At 39.9% G+C, this 18,972-nt stretch overlaps 2 protein-coding genes across 2 annotated transcripts; one reads left to right on the top strand and one right to left on the bottom strand.

The window, feature by feature from the left end:
• The first annotated feature begins 784 nt into the window (after positions 1-784).
• Positions 785-4,729, top strand: znf668 (zinc finger protein 668). Its single transcript, XM_037691644.1, has 2 exons — positions 785-882; positions 2,766-4,729. The coding sequence occupies exon 2, from the start codon at positions 2,774-2,776 to the stop codon at positions 4,727-4,729; it is 1,956 nt and encodes a 651-aa protein (XP_037547572.1). The 5' UTR covers positions 785-882; positions 2,766-2,773.
• Positions 4,730-7,452: 2,723 nt separating this feature from the next.
• Positions 7,453-18,677, bottom strand: LOC119424174 (circularly permutated Ras protein 1; the record flags this gene model as incomplete). Its single annotated transcript, XM_037691643.1, has 18 exons — positions 7,453-7,530; positions 7,615-7,641; positions 7,725-7,818; positions 7,998-8,138; positions 9,762-9,879; positions 12,784-12,896; positions 13,021-13,127; positions 14,787-14,871; positions 15,031-15,161; positions 15,637-15,718; positions 16,957-17,108; positions 17,225-17,314; positions 17,573-17,614; positions 17,698-17,886; positions 18,027-18,100; positions 18,182-18,256; positions 18,352-18,492; positions 18,593-18,677. Coding segments are annotated over 18 exons (1,824 nt in total), but the record flags the coding sequence as incomplete, so codon positions are not given.
• Between the last annotated feature and the right edge of the window lie 295 nt (positions 18,678-18,972).

Genomic DNA, 18,972 nt, shown 5'->3' with positions numbered 1-18,972 from the left:
AAGAAAATTAAAAAAAAACAAGAGTGTCTATTTTTAAAAGGGGGCGAAGTGCGAACAAGTTTTCTGCCATCAGTTGAAAAGAGCCGCAAACTGATGTTAGCGGCCTAGCAACTAGCAATGGCTAACTAAACAAACATTGCATCAAAGACAGAATGTCGTTTAAAAACAGAATTACATCGTCAGGAAACAGGTGAAAAGGAATACCTGAGAACGCATGATTCAATTCAAGCTATCAAACACGCATCTCCATTCAATATTTAGGAAAAAAACGCTATTTTATAAGCAAAGATGATCATATTTTTAATCCAACTCTTTTATTCTCCATTTCTACTTCAACATTGCGATTGTTGCTAGGAAACAGGAAATGTGCAGCAGCCAAATGTTTCCCTCTTGGCTAACGTTCAAGCTTGCACCGCTTCTACTTCATATTAACATAAAGCGATTGGTGTACGAAAATAAAAGTAAACAAATAGTTCGCTTAAAAGTTCTTTCCTTTAAATCATCTTGAGTAGATTACATTAGTGGCTTATTTGGCTGGATTAACTGGCTGGCGTTTTTAGCTTAGTACCTAGCCACTAAATCGTACTTTCGCCACTTTTTTATTTTCCTTGATCACATATATAAAAAATAGCTGGTAAGCCATTATTTAAAATGACATAACTTTACTATGTCTTATTCCAAAATGTTTACAGTTTATTTTATTATGTGGCTAATCTGAAAAGTTTATAATTTAACGCTGTTACACACTTGGCTTGCTTTCCGACAGCTGTCGTCATCAGGGTCCTAGCGCCGCCCTGTAGCAGGGAGCCAGTAAACAGCAATCAGCGTAAAATCTGTTGCGTTCAAAGACCGCATCGGCCAACTGCTGATGTACTGATATCGGTAAGATTGACTTGTATATATTTTTTATGATCGTTTAATGGCCAAGCCAAAAATTTGTAGAAATGTCTCAGCCTTAAATCCACGGTCATGGCGATGATGTGAGTGATTTGGTGCAACCAGCGGTCCTAAAGCCAGCCATTTTGAGTTACTGTAGCACGCAAACGAGCACAAAGATATACGTACATATCGTGTCCAGCTCTTCGCGATACCTTCACGTTCATATGTGATGTTTGACATTAGTCTGATGTCTGCTACATGCCAGTCATTGTGTGCACAGTAATCTCTGACATGCCAACTTCCTCTGGCATCAAAGCGGTTAGCTCATTGTCCCTGAGGTCCTAATGCCAGCCATTTTGTGAATAAACGCACATATTTTTCTGATTATCCGACTTTAAACAATGCATATGTTTTCATTTATTTTCCGTGGTCCATCATCATTTACTGGCATCTACCCAACATATTCAGTGACGTAATTTATCCCCATATCTTTGGAAAAATATGTCGAATTTATTATTTTCAAACCCACTGCAAAGATGTACATTAAAATGCAGTTTTCAACCTAAAAATGACAAGTGCAAGGGCTACTAATTAAAGTTTAGTTAAAAAAAATCTACTAGTATAACTTTGTTATTTTGATTAGAAATACTCCATGTTTGAATATTTTTTATTTTGATTTTGACGGCTTTTAACATTTATCTTTTACCTCAGTTTAGTGTATTTGGATTTGTTAATCTGAATAAACTGCATTATTTTAATGTAAAAGTGTCCAGAAATATGGCACCACTTTACAATCAGTGTACCATTACAGTGTGAGTAATAAATAGTTAATTTTGCAGGTATTAATTAAAAGTACTTAATGCAAACTATGAAATAATAATAAAAAAAGAAGTTAGTCAGAATTTGAAAGAGATTATTTCTATAGTTTTCCAGATATATTGATGTGCAATTCAGGAATGTGGGTATGCACTCAATGTAAACAAAGCACTTTTGTCTTCATACTTTATGCAACAAATCTGTGCGTAAATACAAACCAACCTTCTCCATCTCGAACATCTTTTCCATGAACATTCTCATTGTTGCTCTATTTTCAGTCACATTTTCTGTTTGTGTTTGTAAAATAGTAAAGAAAAATTGAAATACATCAAAACTGGTTGAACTAAACAAATGGTAAATGGACTGTACTTATATAGCGCCTTTTAACTTGTTTCAAGATACTCAAAGCGCTTTACACTACAATCTGTGTCCTCATTTACCCATTCAAACAGCACTCTACTAGATCTCTACAAAGCTAATTGAACAAATCATTCTAATGAGAATAATCAGTGCTTTAGATCACATTCATACACTGATGGGACACACATTAGAGGCTATGAGGGGTTCAGTGTCTTGCCCAGAGACACTTCAGCATGTGACTGCTGGTGGATTCAAACCCCCAACTCTTGCATTGGAGGATGACTACTCTAACCACTCAGCCACAGCCGCTCCAAGTTGAGTTAGTTAAAATAACCTTGTATTGGTACAAACAATACTTGTACAGTATTTTTTATTGTTTTGTTGTTTGTCAGAAAGAAATCCTTAACATTTCAAGAATGTTGCGTATAATAATTCAGATAAAAATGAAATGAACGATGGCTTTAAGCTTAGATGGGAGCGAGAGCACAAAAACAATGATAGATGGAGCAATTTTTTTTCCACTTGTGTGACTGACCTTCAAAATCACTTTGATATACACAACAAATTCAATTAGACCCCAAAAAATAGGAAATTGAGGATGTTTTAACTAATAGGGTGAGTTTATCACAGTTTCAGCAACAGTTTATGTAGTTAAAACTGCATAAAATACCAGGCAAACCCCATCTTAGTGTGCCTTTACTGACTTGCAGAGATAAGGATGGCCTCTCCTCAGCCTGGCAGCCCACCTCTCGCAGAGCAGCACACACACCCACCCGAGCAAGAAGAAGAAGAGAGCCAACAAGAAGAAGAAGAAGAAGAGGAGGTGGTGAGGGATCAGTCTGCTAAAAAACGTGGCAGAGGTAGGCCTCCAAAAACCAAACTCCTCTTCAAATGCTCCACGTGCACTGAGACTTTTAGGAGTCTGTCAGCTCTGCAGAGCCACATGTTGTCAGCACATGCAAAGCAGCAACATGTGTGTTTTGAGTGTGCAAAAACATTTCCCAACAAAGCTCAGCTCTCCAAACACGAGCGCACCCACTCGTCCCAGCGCCCCTTTCAGTGTCCGGATTGTCACAAAGCTTACAAGACGTGCACCGAGCTGCGGAACCACAGCCGCTCTCACACCGGAGAGAAGCCCTTTGTGTGCACCGAATGTGGGAAAGCCTTCATGCAGGCGATATGTCTGAGGATCCATATGACGCAGCACAGTGGCGAGCGTCCCTACTCGTGCCACCAGTGCTCCAAGAGTTACCCCACACTGTCCAAACTGAAGGTGCACGAGCGCTCTCACACTGGAGAGAAGCCGTACTTCTGTGCTGAATGTGGGAAGAGTTTCGCGGATCCCTCGGTGTTCCGAAAACACAAGCGGAATCACCAGGGCCATCGGCCGTATGCTTGCAGCGAGTGTGGCAAAACGTACACTGAGCTGAAGGACCTAAAGAACCACGAACGCTCGCACACCGGAGAAAAGCCGTTTCTGTGCTCCGACTGCGGTAAAGCCTTCTCCCGCTCTTCATCGCTGGCCTGCCACCAGCGCATTCACTCTCAGAACAAACCCTATCAGTGTGAGCTGTGCGGGAAGGGCTTCACTCAGCTGTCGTCCTACCAGTCTCATCTCCGCACACACTCAGGTGAGAAGCCTTTCCTCTGTCCCCAGTGCGGCAAGATGTTTTCCGACCCCTCCAGTTTCCGTCGGCACCAGCGAGCTCACTTGGGTTTCAAGCCCTATCCCTGCGATAAGTGTTCGAAGCGGTTCCGGCAGCCGGCTGATCTCGCTGTGCACGAGCGGGTTCACTCTGGAGAGAGGCCGTACAAATGTCAGAGCTGCGACAAGGCTTTTGTGGCGTCCTGGGATCTGCGGCGCCACATGCTCGTCCACACAGGTCTCAGGCCCTTCTCGTGCACAGAGTGCGACAAGTCGTTTGCCGAACGCTCCAGCCTCAACAAGCACCGGCGCGTGCACTCTGGAGAGAGGCCTTTCAAATGCGAGGAGTGTTTGAAGTCCTTCGTTGTGTCCTCAAGCCTGCGCAAACACGAGAGGACTCACCTCGCTGAGCAGTCGGAGCAGAAACAGCAGCAGGAGGAGGCTGGTGACGCTGCAGCCACGTCCAGCTTCACTGCCCCGGCAACTCTCCCTCAGTTCTCCTGTAGTCACTGCGACGTGACGTTCAGCACCTGGGAGGAAGTTCAGGCCCACGAGCCTCTTCACTCAATTGACTCCCCTCCTCCGGCTGTTACCAAGCTCGTGCCCTTGGGCTCGCACGTCTGTGAAACCTGTCACACAGAGTTTGCACAGCTGGCAGACTTACAGGAGCACGAGAAGCAGCATCCAAAGCAGAGGCCGCACGTCTGCGACAGCTGCGGCAAAGGCTTCCTTAATAAATCTGGACTGCGCAAACACCAGAAGATCCACTCGGCCAGCAAACCGCACAACTGTCCTCACTGCGGCAAAGCCTTCCTGTTTGCTGCCTACCTTCGCAAGCACTTACGGACTCACGCCGGCGCTACAGCACAAACCAACGATCTTCAAATTATTTGCCTGGACCCGCTCCCTTCTTCCCCTCCTGCCGGTGAAGTTTCTGCCTCCACCATCGAACCCAGTGCCATTTCTCTGACTGTTCCCGTGACTTCTTTTCAGGCTCTGCCCGAGTACTTAGTCAAAGATGAACTTTAAACTGTATTACTGTATTTTCACATAGAAACAGAAACCCTTAAGATGTTTTTTTTTAATTTAGGGGTCTGATTCTAAGGGGAAACATATATTTTAAAGTTATAATATTAAAAAAATTATAATGTGAATTTTAAGTGCTTTGTTATTGTTTTGTGTTACCATATTTGATGGATGTTACATGTATATGTGTTAACAATTTTACTATTAGTAGTCCAACTTAATATTATCCGTCATCTGTCAACACTAGCTTGATACAACTTGCAGTAAAAAAAATAACTTATCGTTCTCTTAAATGTTTTCCATTATTTTTAATTAAACTTTGTTTCCCAGGATCAAACCACATCCTAACAGTTCACTCTGCATCTATTAGTATTATGATTATTCAAGTAGATGTGATTTAAAAAAAGGTCTGTGACATTCCAAAATGCAACATTTTTATACCAATAAAATATAATAAAATGTCCTGAGTTTTCTGTTTAAAGTATATTAGTGCTCATGTTTTATCTGCATCTGTGCAACTGTTTAAGAAGCTTTTTGATTTTCAATGGAGAGAAGTGGGCAAAAATGAAAAACAGAGATAAATGTCATGTTAGCAAATCATGGATTTCACGCATCTATAACTGATTACTGGAGTAATTCTGGTTCAAGATGGCCACAACAGCTAATTGACGGAAACCCAGAATCGGCTTTAACTCAGTCAGTATTGCAGATATTGAGCTAAAGTTTTCCGTGGTAGTAGCTGAGAGTCATCCTCAACACACTGAAAGCCAACAGATCTCTTGCAATATTTAATGAAAATTTGCACGTCATTTTCAAGGTTTGAACCAACTCATCTGTTCTCACCATAAAATGTTAAAACTCTGGAATAAAAGGCAGCGGGTGACACGTCTTTAAGGAATGCTCTTTAATTTGTTTTGAGTTCATGGATTTGTTCTTTAAATAAAATTAAATATTCATGTAAAGGACAACGTCATCTTGAATGTGTTCTGATCTGTGCAAAAACAATCAGACTCACCGTTTACTAATCAGATTCTATATATGACACATAAAACTGCAAAATCTTCAACTAAAACAAGAATTGTACTAAATGTTTTGATATACAGGTGCTGGTCAGAAAATTTGAATATCATGAAAAAGTTGATTTATTTCAATAATTCCATTCAAAAAGTGAAAGTTGTATATTATATTCATTCATTACACACAGACTGATATATTTCAAATGTTTTTTTTTTATGTTGATTATTATAAACGATAACTAATGAAAACCCCAGACTCAGTATCTCAGAAAATTAGAATATTACTTAAGACCAATACAAAAAGGATTTTTAGAAATGTTGGCCAACTGAAAAGTATGAACATGAAAGTATGAACATGTACAGCACTCAGTACTTAGTTGTTGCTCCTTTTGCCTGGATTACTGCAGCAGTGTGGCGTGGCATGGAGTCGATCAGTCTGTGTCACTGCTCAGGTGTTATGAGCCCAGGTTGCTCTGATAGTGGCCTTCAGCTCTTCTGAATTGTTGGGTCTGGTGTATCACATCTTCCTCTTCACAATACCCCATAGATTTTCTATGGGGTTATGGTCAGGTGAGCTTGCTGGCCAGTTAAGAACAGGGATACCACGGTCCTTAAACCAGGTACTGGTAACTTTGACACTGTGTGCAGGTGCCAAGTCCTGTTGGAAAATTAAATCTGCATCTCCATAAAGTTGATCAGCAGCTGGAAGCATGAACTGCTCTAAAACTTCCTGGTTGGCAGTTGCGTTGACCTTGGACCTCAGAAAACACAATGGACCAACACCAGCAGATGACATGGCCCCCCAAACCATCACTGACTGTGGAAACTTGACGCTGGACCTCAATTAACATGGATTCTGTGCCTCTCCTCTTTTCCTCCAGACACTGGGATCTTGATTTTCAAAGGAAATGCAACATTTACTTTCATCAGAGAACATAACTTTGGACCACTCGGCAGCAGTCCCAGGCGAGATGCTTCTGACGCTGTCTCATGTTCAAGAGTGGCTTCACACAAGGTTCTCTACAGCTGAAACCCAGGTCTTGCATACGTCTGAGCGTGGTGGTTTTTGAAGCACTGACTCCAGCTGCAGTCCACTCTTTGTGAATCTTCCCCACATTTTGGAACAAGTTTTGTTTCACCATCCTCTCCAGGGTGCAGTTATCTCTATTGCTTGGACACTTTTTTTTAACCATATCTTTTCCTTCCCTTCGCCTCTCTTAATGTGCTTGGACACAGAGCTCTGTGAACAGCCAGCCTATTTAGCAATGACCTTTTGTGTCTTGCCCTCCTTGTGCAAGGTGTCACTGGTCGTCTTTTGGACAACTGTCAAGTCAGCAGTCTTCCCCATGATTGTGTAGCCTACAGAACTAGACTGAGAGACCATTTAAAGGCCTTTGCAAGTGTTTTGAGTTAATTAGCAGATTAGAGTGTGACACCAGGTGTCGTCAATATTGAAACTTTTCACAATATTCTAATTTTCTGAGATACTGAATTTGGGGTTTAAAAGAAATAATCATTTTAATTAAAGGAAATAAACATTTGAAATATATCAGTCTGTGTGTAATGAATTAATATAATTGACAAGTTTCACTTTTTGAATGGAATTACTGAAATAAATCAACTTTTTCATGATTTTCTAATTTTATGACTAGTATATGAAATATTTATAGTGTCATCACTGATGAAGTGAGTTGCTGGTTGGAGTCGATGTTAATCCTTCAGTAAAATGGACTTCCTGTTGCTGTGCTTTATCATGAAGAACAGCGCTGCGCCGGCGTCAGTTAGAGTCTGGTGGGAGGAGAACAATTAAAGTCAAAGCCAAGCAAAATGTGCCCCTCTGAAAGCATCTAGGCAATTTAAGTCTTGAATTACCTGCGAGTCAGAAATGACAGACTTGTTCTGGAAAAGACGCAAAGGAGGAATTAGTCCACGTGTGCTGATTTCAATAAGCGGCTCGGATAAAGAGAAATGAATCAACTCACCCTTGTGAAGTTATGCATGTTGTTGTATATTGGCTCCATGGTTTTGAGCCATTCTTTGAATGTCTGTTTGTCCTCTGTACTGCGATTATACTCTCTGCAAAACAGAGTTTCTGTCGAGCTCAAGACGTGTTCAGTAAACAAAATACGCCTGACTGCAGTCTGCTTAAATTAGTCTGTGTTGAATGAGCAGCCTTCATTAAACCCCTTTGTTGGGTTTAAGCATAAAGCACCTCTGTGACTGGCCGCCCACTAATGCTACCTACTGTTACTCACATGGCCCTCTCAATAAGCTGCTGCTGCAGCTCTCCCTCCTTCTTGGCGTCCAGGAAGCGGCCTCTGACAGCCAGAGCGGCGCTGGCCTGCAGCGAGTTGAGCTGAAGGATGGCGAGGGACAGGGAGGACAGCACCACCGAGCTGAGGAGGAGGAGGATCATGAGAGAGCTGCTCAACATTTACAGCAGCAGCATTGCTTTTATATTACAGTGCAAACGCACACACGTGCAGGCCACTTTGTGTCCGCTCACAGGATGAGTGGTGTGACCTTCGTTCAGTGTGTACAGCAGGATCAGGCTGAGAGCTTCGTTCAGTGTGTGAGTAAATGTTGGAATGAACGAGAACCCGTGTTTGCAAAGAGAAAACTGCAGATTTGGACCTGCAGGAAGATCAATTTGTGCTGAAACTGGCAATAATAATAATAAAAACATGCATATAATTTGTTCTGAAGGTGAAAACACAATGTTGATTAGATTTTAGAATACAATTAGAAAATCTTTGAAGAATTTTTGAAGGTCCTGCCTAAAATAACATCTGTAACAAATGCTAAATGGACTACTTATGTAGCGACTTTCTATCTTTTCAAGATACTCAAAGCGCTTTACACTACAATCTGTATCCTCATTTACCCATTCATACAGCACTACTAGATCTCTACAAAGAATAATCAGTGCTTTATCACATTTATACACCGATGGGACACACATCCGTGGCAATGAGGGGTTCAGTGTCTTGCCCAAGGACACTTCAGCATGTGACTGCTGGTGGAATCGAACCCCCACCTCTCCCATTAGAGGACGACTGCTCTAACCACCCAGCCACAGCCGCCCCAGTAACATAAGAATGATATATAAACTAGAAAAAGTGTACATTCATTCAAACCGACAGGCAGAAACAGATTGAAATGTAAGCCTCAAACGTTTGGGTGAAAACTACAAGTTGGATCTTTAAAGCTCCTCAACCGTGAGTGGCAGAAGACTAATGGTCCCATATGTGCATTTTTAAGTTTTGACAGTGTTTTATGTTGGGAGATATAACAAGTTAAAAAGAGTAAGTTTTGAAAATAATATTTTGAGCTAAAACATACAGTTAATGAAGTCTTGGGTGTTCGCTCTCTGCTGTACGGCCTACAGCAGAGAGATGCTCTTTGATGTGTAATGTAGTAAAACTTTTGTGGAAGTAAGACGAGTTTGTTTGCAAAGGATTTTAAAGTTTTTATAGCGTGACATTAATTAAAAATTCCATTGAAAAATCTTAAAGACAAAAAAAAAAAAATCACCTAAGTGGGATTGTTTAAAACCCAAATAAAATATAAAAAATGCAATTTCAGTCCCATAAAATATAACTGGCACCCAAATAAACACTGAAAACTGTTTCTGCTGTGAATGTGTACTCGAGATGCTCCAAAGAGACGGATTTTCTCTTTAATTTTTCCAGAATCCATCGTTGTCTGTGGGGAATTTTATTGTAATTGTTGTGAATTCTGTCTTAAGTTGTGCAATGCACCAGTCCCAAAAGTAACAGCACATCATTCCCAATCGAGCCATATGTTTAATGGGTGTATTTTTTTAAACTGAAGGGTGTGAATATACAGTAAATAAACTGAATTGAATTGAAAACAGAAAAGGTTATCAAAAAGAATTAAGTTAAGGGTGCTTCAGTGCTTACTCCATGGCACTCTTAAAGAGAGAGCCACACAGAACAACGTCTCACAGACTTCAGGAAGATCCATGCTTATTTTAATGATGGCAGCATTAATGTTACCTGTCATCAATAATTTCTCGCTCCACTGTCACCACTCGGAGCATCATCTGTCCGTTGCTCCTCTTGTACCTGATCTGCAGCTGGATGGACACATGGCTGCCAGAAGTTAATGCTGGCACTGAAAATAATCAGAAAAATAATAATAATGCAAGTCTCTACTTTAGTGCTTTTGGAGTGCAGAGATGTATAAAAATGTTTTGAATCACTGTTTTAGATTTACAATTAAAATGGTGATGAGATCAGACCTGTGTGAAGAACCAGTGATAAAATCAGTTCAGATAAGTGACTGCATGTTTGTCTTTGCTGATATTCCCTTCCCTTTAGATGTACTGTATACTCAAATGATCACAAATTTGTATTCATTATAGACAGGCAGAGAACACATGAGCAATACCACATAAGTAAACAGAACAATCTTATTTTACTGTACTTTTTACTCTGGCTCTCGCTCAAGGCGGACACTCCTGCTCTCCCTCCCCTTGTTCTCCCTTTCCTCCTACTTCTGCTTTCTGTGCGTCTCTGAGCTCCTGGTACACATCTCCCGAACAAAAATACTATTATGGACGATGAGCTGGACTGTCAACGAACTCGACAAATTTTTTTCAACAAAATGACAGGGTCCTGGAGAACCCTCTTGCCTGGCTGAGACTCACGCTGCGGGGATACATGAGAGATCATCTGATGTGTCTTTCAGTTCTGTCTCAGGAGGACGCTGAAGACATTTATATTTTGGATTTATGATAGCAGGGGTTCTGCTCTTTGGTGGGGCTCTGTTTTATCAACTTGAAGAAGACACCGGCAGCAGTTTCGGCCATGGCAAAGCTTCTGAGTCTGTGTTTGGTACGTGCTATGAGGACTCAAAATCAGCTGATTGAGCTAAATCGTAAGATGGAGGCGATTTTGTGAGAATTGCAGGCCATCTGCGGCTTCTAGGACACGACAGCATGTGGGATCGACCTTGAGGAGGCTCATAACCTGGATCAGTGGAGTGGATTCCCATAAATTTGGCCATTTTGGACCAAGGAAGTTCCAGCAGGACTCAAGGCTGGCAAGAAAAAACAGTCTGTCTAAAGAAAATTAACAATTGTGGCTTATTTGAATCTGACTCCCCCATTTGGCCTCAGATACAAGCCGACTCTCAAATTTCTCCTGGGACATGGGTAACTAGGGACAAAAGCTTCATGCATCGCACCCCCCCCCCCCCCCTCCCGAACTTCTGTGCAGGCTTATCAGAACCATGCCAGCTGACCAACATCTTATGAGGACTATGGCCTATCTGAAAGGGCTCATGGACAAATCTCAACGTCTTGACGTCCAATGCATGTAATGTAATCACGTTTATAAATGTGCTTGCTGGTAGAGCTTTTTGATGTATCAAATTGTGTCCTAATAAAGATGAGATGTGAAGAAATCTTTTTTTGTAATACCACTATCCACCCTCATGGCCTATTCCTTTTTTCTATCTAAAAGTATTCTGATAAAGAATAAGGGGCCGCGCTATGATAGCAGCAGCAACGTGCACTCCGCCCTTCTTTCGGACGACCGTACGAACATAATTTCACTGTATCCCGGTACAATGACGATAAAGCTTATTCTGATTCTGTAAACAGCCTTCATTATGGTGATTTACTGCCCACACACAGTTTAATGACACTTGTTGGTTATTCTGCAAGTCCAGGGTATGTGCATCAAGAAAACTGTCACATATAAAATAAAATAAATAAAATTGACTTCAGTTACCCTTATAAGGTTTTCTAAAATCCCAAAGCTAAGATCAGAACAAACTTTTCATAAATGTGTCCTTCAGAGGAAAATTGTATTTTAGTCACCTGATTTTTATTGTTTAATCAAAGAACCCTTAATTACAACTTTTGTTAATGAATGTTTTATATGAATTATTTTACCAGGAATAAGCAACCTAATAGTCAGTGTGAATGACTAAAACCAAATACCTAGTTCAGTAATGGAAAAAATATAGATTTTCCAGAAATTGGTCAGGCTTGTAGCTCATTGATTCATTTTCAGAGGATTCCCTTTTATAGTAAAAAAAAAACTATACTTCAGTAAAGTATTTTTTTTTCTGATAAAACTTTAAAATCCAAGCAACAACTTTGACACAATACAAAATTAAATATTAGAATTGGCTTAGCAGGCCAAGCTACATACTTGAGCTGCTAGAAGTTCTTACATTAAAATGAGACATTAATAATAATAATTGTTAAAAACATTGCATAAGGGAATGCATATCACCCTCCGCTGTTCTAGATTTGTTTCTAGTTTTAGATTAAGATCATCTTCTGTTGAGAAATGGAGTTGGAACCGTTGTGGTCAAACCTGGAACATGAATGATCCCGTAGGACATCGTGAGATCTGTTAACACTCAGAATATGTTTTGATGACTTTTAGATACTCACACGCCAAATTTCAGCTCCACATCTGTAAATCAGGCTGAGTTACAGACATTTTTTTAATTTGAGAAGTTTGCTTTACCGTCCATTAAATGGGAGCTTTTGCAGTTTGACTTGAATGGGAAGTAGATTGACAGATAGATTAGCAGTCAGTCATTTTGAGGAAAGCACCAAAGTCCTCAGGATAACCAAGGATTTAAGAGCAAAAAAATCTATTTTAATCCATAAATCAGCTGTAAGGTTTTTCAACTTAATGAAGCTGACAGACTCTTTTTTTGTTGTTGTTGTTGCCAGTTTCTTCAGCAGCTTCCTCCCCCCACAGGAAGCAGCTAAGCTTGAACCTCTGCTTCAGCCAAGCAACAATTACCGGGTCCATTTGTTATTTTCTGCTTGTAAACTGTTTTTCATTTGCAACAACTTTGGCCGTCTCTCACTTCGCAGTGTTGTTAACACTGCGATCTGATTGTGAGACTTCAAGTGTTTGTTGGCAACAAAAAAATAATACCACATCTTGAAATATTCTCAAACCTGGCACCACACACCTCCTGTTCGAATGCTTTTCCAAGCCAAACCACAGCTGACAGTACCTTGTTGACCATTCAGTCTGTTCTCACCTTCTGTGTCCCGTTCGTTGGCTCCAAACTGCAAGGTGATCTCCGTCTCTGGGTTCACGTTCCCCACCTCTCTGGTCCCTTTGTGTCTAGCCTCCTTTTCTCCTCTCAAACTCCTGCAGCAAAGCAGAACATGAGTCAGTGCTGTGGGCTTTAGAACCGCTGCAGCTCGGAGCACCTGAAAACACTTTAAGTGCCAAGAGTCTGGGAAGCATGTACTGGTGGGGGTGCAGATCTTACAGTGATTTGGGCAGCAGTAACGTTACTGCACAGTGTGTAGCCACGGTCCTGTTCTGAATAATCTCTTCAAACTCCGAGTGTAGCTGGTTGGGGCTGGCTATGACCACCTGCAGATAACAGAAATTGATGACATACAAAACACATGTTTTAAGCTTGGTATAGAAAATTAAAACATACGCAACCAGATGAGACATTGTATAAAATGTAAATAAAAACAAAATGCAATGATTTGCAAAGGTTATGAACCTCACAAAGCTAAGGCGGGTCCTCTGGACAGATTCTTCTTGTTGAAATGTTTCGTCTTTTATCCAGAAGACTTCCGTCAGTACAGATGGCACCTGCTCATATGAGAAGGTGCTATTTATAAGAGTGAGTTTATTGCAACTCCTCAAACTGAAGAAGTCTTTTGGATTAAAGACGAAACGTTTCAACAAGAAGAATCCGCCCCGAGGACCTGACTTAACGATGTTAAATTTTTCTACATGCATTATTGAACATGCTTCAGGATGTTATGAACCTTCATTTTAATTTATCCCATATTTAAACTAAGAATTTGTTCAATTTTTGAGGAAAAACAAGTAATTTTGAATTGGAAAGCTGCAACGCATCTCAAAGACAAGACAAGGGCAACAAAAGTCTGCAAAAGTAAGAAGAATGAATGAGAAAACAGCTGTTTTGCAACAAATTAGGTTGATTAACAATAGATCAGTAAGAGGAATGGGTATTTCATTCAACCTTTATTTATAAAGGTTAATCCCATTGAGCCTCGGGGACTCATTTACAAGAGAGATCTGATTTTAACAAAAGAGTTATGACAACAGTGGACAACAGTAACAACAGACAATCATAAAGGAAGCATACAGACTGAGAAGAACAAGTGAAATAAAATGGTATTAAAAAAATTAAACAAAAAACAGCTAGGTTGTAAGTAAATTAAAAGGGTGTTAAAAGAACATTATAGAAAGGCTGGATCTGTCAGAAGTAAAGATGGGCAGAGGTTCACAAGTCTGTGAAAAACTAAGCTAAAATCAAACTAGTAGAATAATGTCAGAATAATGTTCCTCAACAGATAATAACTGGGAGACCTTCGAACATCCCATCACACACAGTTCATAATAATTATAACAATAATTATAATAATTTTATATATACGTACATAAAATTATCAAACTATTTCAAGAATCTGGAGCTGTTTGAGCTCATAGGACATGAATGAATGGCATTTCTGGCTGCCGTGATGTTCAGGTTCTCAGGGGCCACGGCATTAAAATCAGATCTGATTCTGGACATCAGTGCATGGACTCAGTGCTCTAAGCAACATTTGTGGATGGAACAGTGAACTACGTTTATAGATAATTGGTTGTGGAAGTGTTCCTATCTAACAAAGAAGTCGTATGTGAACACCATCCAGAAACGTCGCTGTCTTCTCTGTGTCAAAACTCACTTAAGAAAACTGATCTGATGCCAGAAAAAATACAATTTTAAAATCATTTGGGAAAGCACAGACACCACGTCCTCAGCACTAAGAGGGGAAGGATGATTCGGCTTGTCATTGTTCAAAACCCTGCTTCTCTGATGGTATGGGGGTGCATTTATCTTTTTTACTGTTCATTATTTTACATTGTGAATTAAATATGAGTTTGAAATGAGCGAATGTTTGCATTCTGTTTTTAATTTCTGTTTTGCACAATGTTCCAACCTTTTCAGAGTTGAGTTTGTGTATTCATCATGACTAACTGGATGTAGCAAATCATGCAGCTCCTTACTTTCCCTCCAGTGCGGTCAGCGAGTCGTCCCAGCTCATCCAGCCTGCAGTCAGTTCCTTCTATGGACAGCACCGAGACTGTCACACTGAAAAGACAAGGTTGTTTCAGAATGACCTTCATCGCTGTGCTCCTCATTAGTAGAAACACACTTCTTCAGATGTCTAAACTGCTGAGTCTGTTAGCATTTCCACTGCCTGTTAATCCTTTTTATATTTTGGAGATATTTTTGGATTTCTATGCCAACCCCTGATTAGCAGCAAACTCCCCGAGGTCCTGGTAGAAGATGGTGGATGAGAGGAGCGTGCGAGCATCGTTGTCTTCCTCTTCTAGATTCCCCAGCTTGGCGTTGGCTTTCCCATCTGTACAGATAATCACCTTCAAGATCAGCAGGAATAACAAATCAGGATTTTACAGAGGAAAAAAAAATTTCAAAATTAATATTTATCACAGACAACTGCATGAATTTAACCAACTATCACAGCTCTGCAGGTATGTTTTCACATTTTATAGCTATTATTGTGTGCGTGAGTGCAGGCAAAGTGCTGTAATGAGTTATTTAGGCCTGTTAGTTGAGGGTAATATAATAGGCAAAAGTTTATTCTTGTTCAGCTCCCATTTCATAATAATCCATATTTTCTTGTTTCTATATCTCTATAAATATTTACTTTGTTTTAGAAAGAAAAGATTGAAAATAAAGAAATAAAAATCAACCAACACATCTTATTATAATTTACTTTAAAACAGTTTATTTGGTGCGTAGAGCACTATACAACTAGTTTCAGGTCTATTTAAAACAGCCTCTCAGTTTGGTGAAACTGACACTAAATTGAGATTTAGCAGCAAAACGTACCTTTGAGCCTGGGTGTCTGGAGGCCATCGTGATTGCAAGGAGAGCTGCTGGACCCAGAGCTGTGGCTCCATTCGCAGATAAACTGTCAACCCCAAAAACGTACTTGAATTTATATAATGAATTTATGGTACCACTTCACAGTAAGGCTCCCCTTATAGATAGCTAACAAATTGTTTATAGATAAGTTATTAATTCCTCTATAAACATTTTACAAATCATTAATAACTGCTTATTATGCTTTAATTAAGGGTGACAGAGATTTAAAAAAAAAAAAAAAGACCAGTTTCTTGCCAAATAGTGAGCCACATCTGTTCACCTATATATTTCATCTGGAGTTGTTATATTAAATATTTCAGACTAAATTCTAAGCACAATTAGCATTTGTAAACCTATTTTTTTTAGGATATAATTTTAGTTGTAGATACTTATAATGCAGTGATAAAGTACAATTTATATGCTAAATAAATAGGTTTACAAATGCTTATTGTGTAGTAATTTAGCCTGAAATGTTTAATATAACAACTCTAGATGAAATATATAGGTGAACAGATGTGGCTCTCTATTTGGCAAGAAATTGGTCAGTTTTTTTAATTTTATCTCTGTCACTCTTAATTAATGCATAATAAGCAGTTTTTAATGATTTATAAAGTGTTTATAGATGAATTAATAGCGTATCTATTGGGGATGCACAATATTATTGGCATGGTATCGGTATCGGTTAATATTAGCGATAAAGTTGAATATCGGACATCAGCCATTCCATCAAAATAACTCACCGATATAAAAGGCTTCTGTTTTAAGTTAATTTTTAATTCAAGAATCTGTCAGGTATATGTATTAATGCACTACTTTGTGCTTTTCACGTCGCTTGTGAACAGGTTGAGTTTAGATTTGTGAAAATTTACAAATTTGCACTGTTCGAGTGTTGTCATTGTGTTAGAGAGAGTAAACGTCATGAATAAATTTGACATTAAACATAATCCAAGTTGAAGTGTTGTGTCATTTTCAGTCCCTTTTTTGGCATCTGCATTTGGTAGCGGGCCAAACTGACAAAGACCATGCAGAATAATGTATTTTAATTTCACAGCAGAGAAAGATATGTAGTCTCTGTAAGTAGGGCTAGGGGGGGAAATATCGGTATTGGTATCGGTTATCGGTTATCGGCCAAATAAGTTTTAACATATTGGTATATCGGCCAAAAATCCAATATTGTACATCCCTATAGTAAGCCATCTATAATGGGAGCTTTATTGTAAAGTGATACCAAATGTATATACCAATGTAAACAAATAACATGGGAGCTCAGTTAATGCTGCTTACCCTATGACTTGTCTCTGTAAGCATCCCATGGTTTGTGAAAGTGGAGGTGGACTGGGAAAACTGGCTGCGGCCTCCTTCAAGTACTCGCTGTCATTCAGGTCATCTCCACTCAGAAGCAGGGATTTACAATTCTTATAGCCGTGCATCGTCACCTGGAGGTGGCCGTGAGGAGATGAAGCAATGCAACAAAGACAACATAGAACCGTGAGTCAGGAGAATCACAGATAAAATGTGTGGAAAGTTGGAGATGAGCTGTGACAACACGGACCTGATAGTTGAAGGAGATGAGCCCCACTCGGACCTCAGCTTGTTGCTCACTCAGCCTCTGAACACACTGCAGCACGGCTCCCTGGACAAACTGATGTGAAAACGACCATCACCAACCCGTCCTTCAGAGCAGCACAGAACTCCTTAACGTGCAAAAGTCACGAGTCGTTCCTCAAGGAGCCAGACTTTCTGCATCTTTATATTTTGTCTTTGAAATGTGGAAGGTGCAACGGAAATAAGACTTTTAAAGAAGTCTTGATAAGTTATTTGAGCTTTCTGAAGGTCTCATGCTTATGGAAAAGTTATTTTCACATTTTTATCAAAGCAATGCCAAAATCTGAACATTTACTTGCAGCCTGGTTTTGTAGACAACCTGCTCTCCCTCCAACACCTTAAAAAGAAGACAAATTATTTTTTAGTGTTTTATACTTTTTTAATGAATGCTGCTAAAATAAGAAGTTTTAGTTGCTGTACGTTGGACGTGACGCTCATGGAGCCCGAGGAGTCGATACAGAAGAGCAGCAGGGCCTCGGCAGCACACAGGGGCTCGTCATCAGGGTTGAGCAGGTAAACCTCATCCCAGTAAATGTTTTCAGGACAACTGGGTGTACTGGCAGGACTGGTCAAATTCCGGGACCAACAGAAGTAGCACACTTTAACCTGCTATTAAACAAAACAGTCACCAAGTAAGAATTCATCATTCCCACCAGGTGATGCCTATAAAGTCTCATCATTCCGTTCTCATGGTTAAAAAAAAGACTTTAGTGTCATTTCCAGAGAAAATGTTAAAAATAATGCAGTACCTTGTTGTCATAGGAGTTGTCCAACACAGAGCCACACTGGGAACATGAGGTGGGCCTTCCTTGTATGGGTTGCACTAAAAAACGTAAAATCGCTGCAATAAGATAGTTGTTATAAAATGTAAACCAAATGACTGATATTGATCAAAGTCACCAACCTCTTTCCTCTGCAAGCAATTTTCCTAAACTGACAAGAACCACATTGGGGTTTCCTGGCAGCAGCTCCTTATTTGCTATTGTGAAATTGGGAATAACACAAAACCAAGAAATTGCCTGCTTTAGATTTTGTTAAAGATAAAACAACTAAATAAGACACGTACTGCAATACCTTTAGAGGTAAATGATGAGGCAGTTGATGTGCTTGAAGGAAATGACCGAGAGGATGAGGATGATTGATGGGTCGAGGGTAACACCAGCACGTATTCTGGCATCAATTCCAAAAATGAAGGTCTTGGAGGGAGATCAGGGGCTGTGAGAGGAAACAGTTTGGGATCTCAACACAAGCTGGAAATAAGCTGAATAAGAAAAAAAGGAAAAAATAGGAATTATATATTTTTTGTTTTTTTTACCAGATGGCAATATAGGTCCAGCCGGCAGCTTCACTTCTCCACCCGAGCCTTCTGGTATAGCATAGGTATAGTCAGGATCCACAAGATTCCTGTTTAAATCTGGTTCTTGCTTCGGCTCGTTATATTTGAACATCTGATGGCTGGTGTTGGGGGACGTTAGTGGCTGACTGTAAGAATCAGTGTTTGCTGCAGGTTTCATATGTGGCGGAAGAAGAGCTGCATTAGAATAGAGAATAATAGAGTTTTAAAGTCATATTTTAATGTAGTTTTTCTAGGATTTTTGCAATCATACTACTACTGTATACATTGTGCAGTTTGAAACATACATTAAAATGTTCAGCTCGATCATACCATTTTATTTATAGAGTACTTAAAACAGG

This window comes from Nematolebias whitei, chromosome 17 (assembly GCF_014905685.2).
Source record: "Nematolebias whitei isolate Nwh7 chromosome 17, NemWhi1, whole genome shotgun sequence".
In the NCBI taxonomy this organism is placed as follows: domain Eukaryota; kingdom Metazoa; phylum Chordata; class Actinopteri; order Cyprinodontiformes; family Rivulidae; genus Nematolebias; species Nematolebias whitei.
The sequence above is the reverse complement of the archived record's forward strand: the minus strand, read 5'-3'. Positions and strand labels throughout refer to the sequence as shown.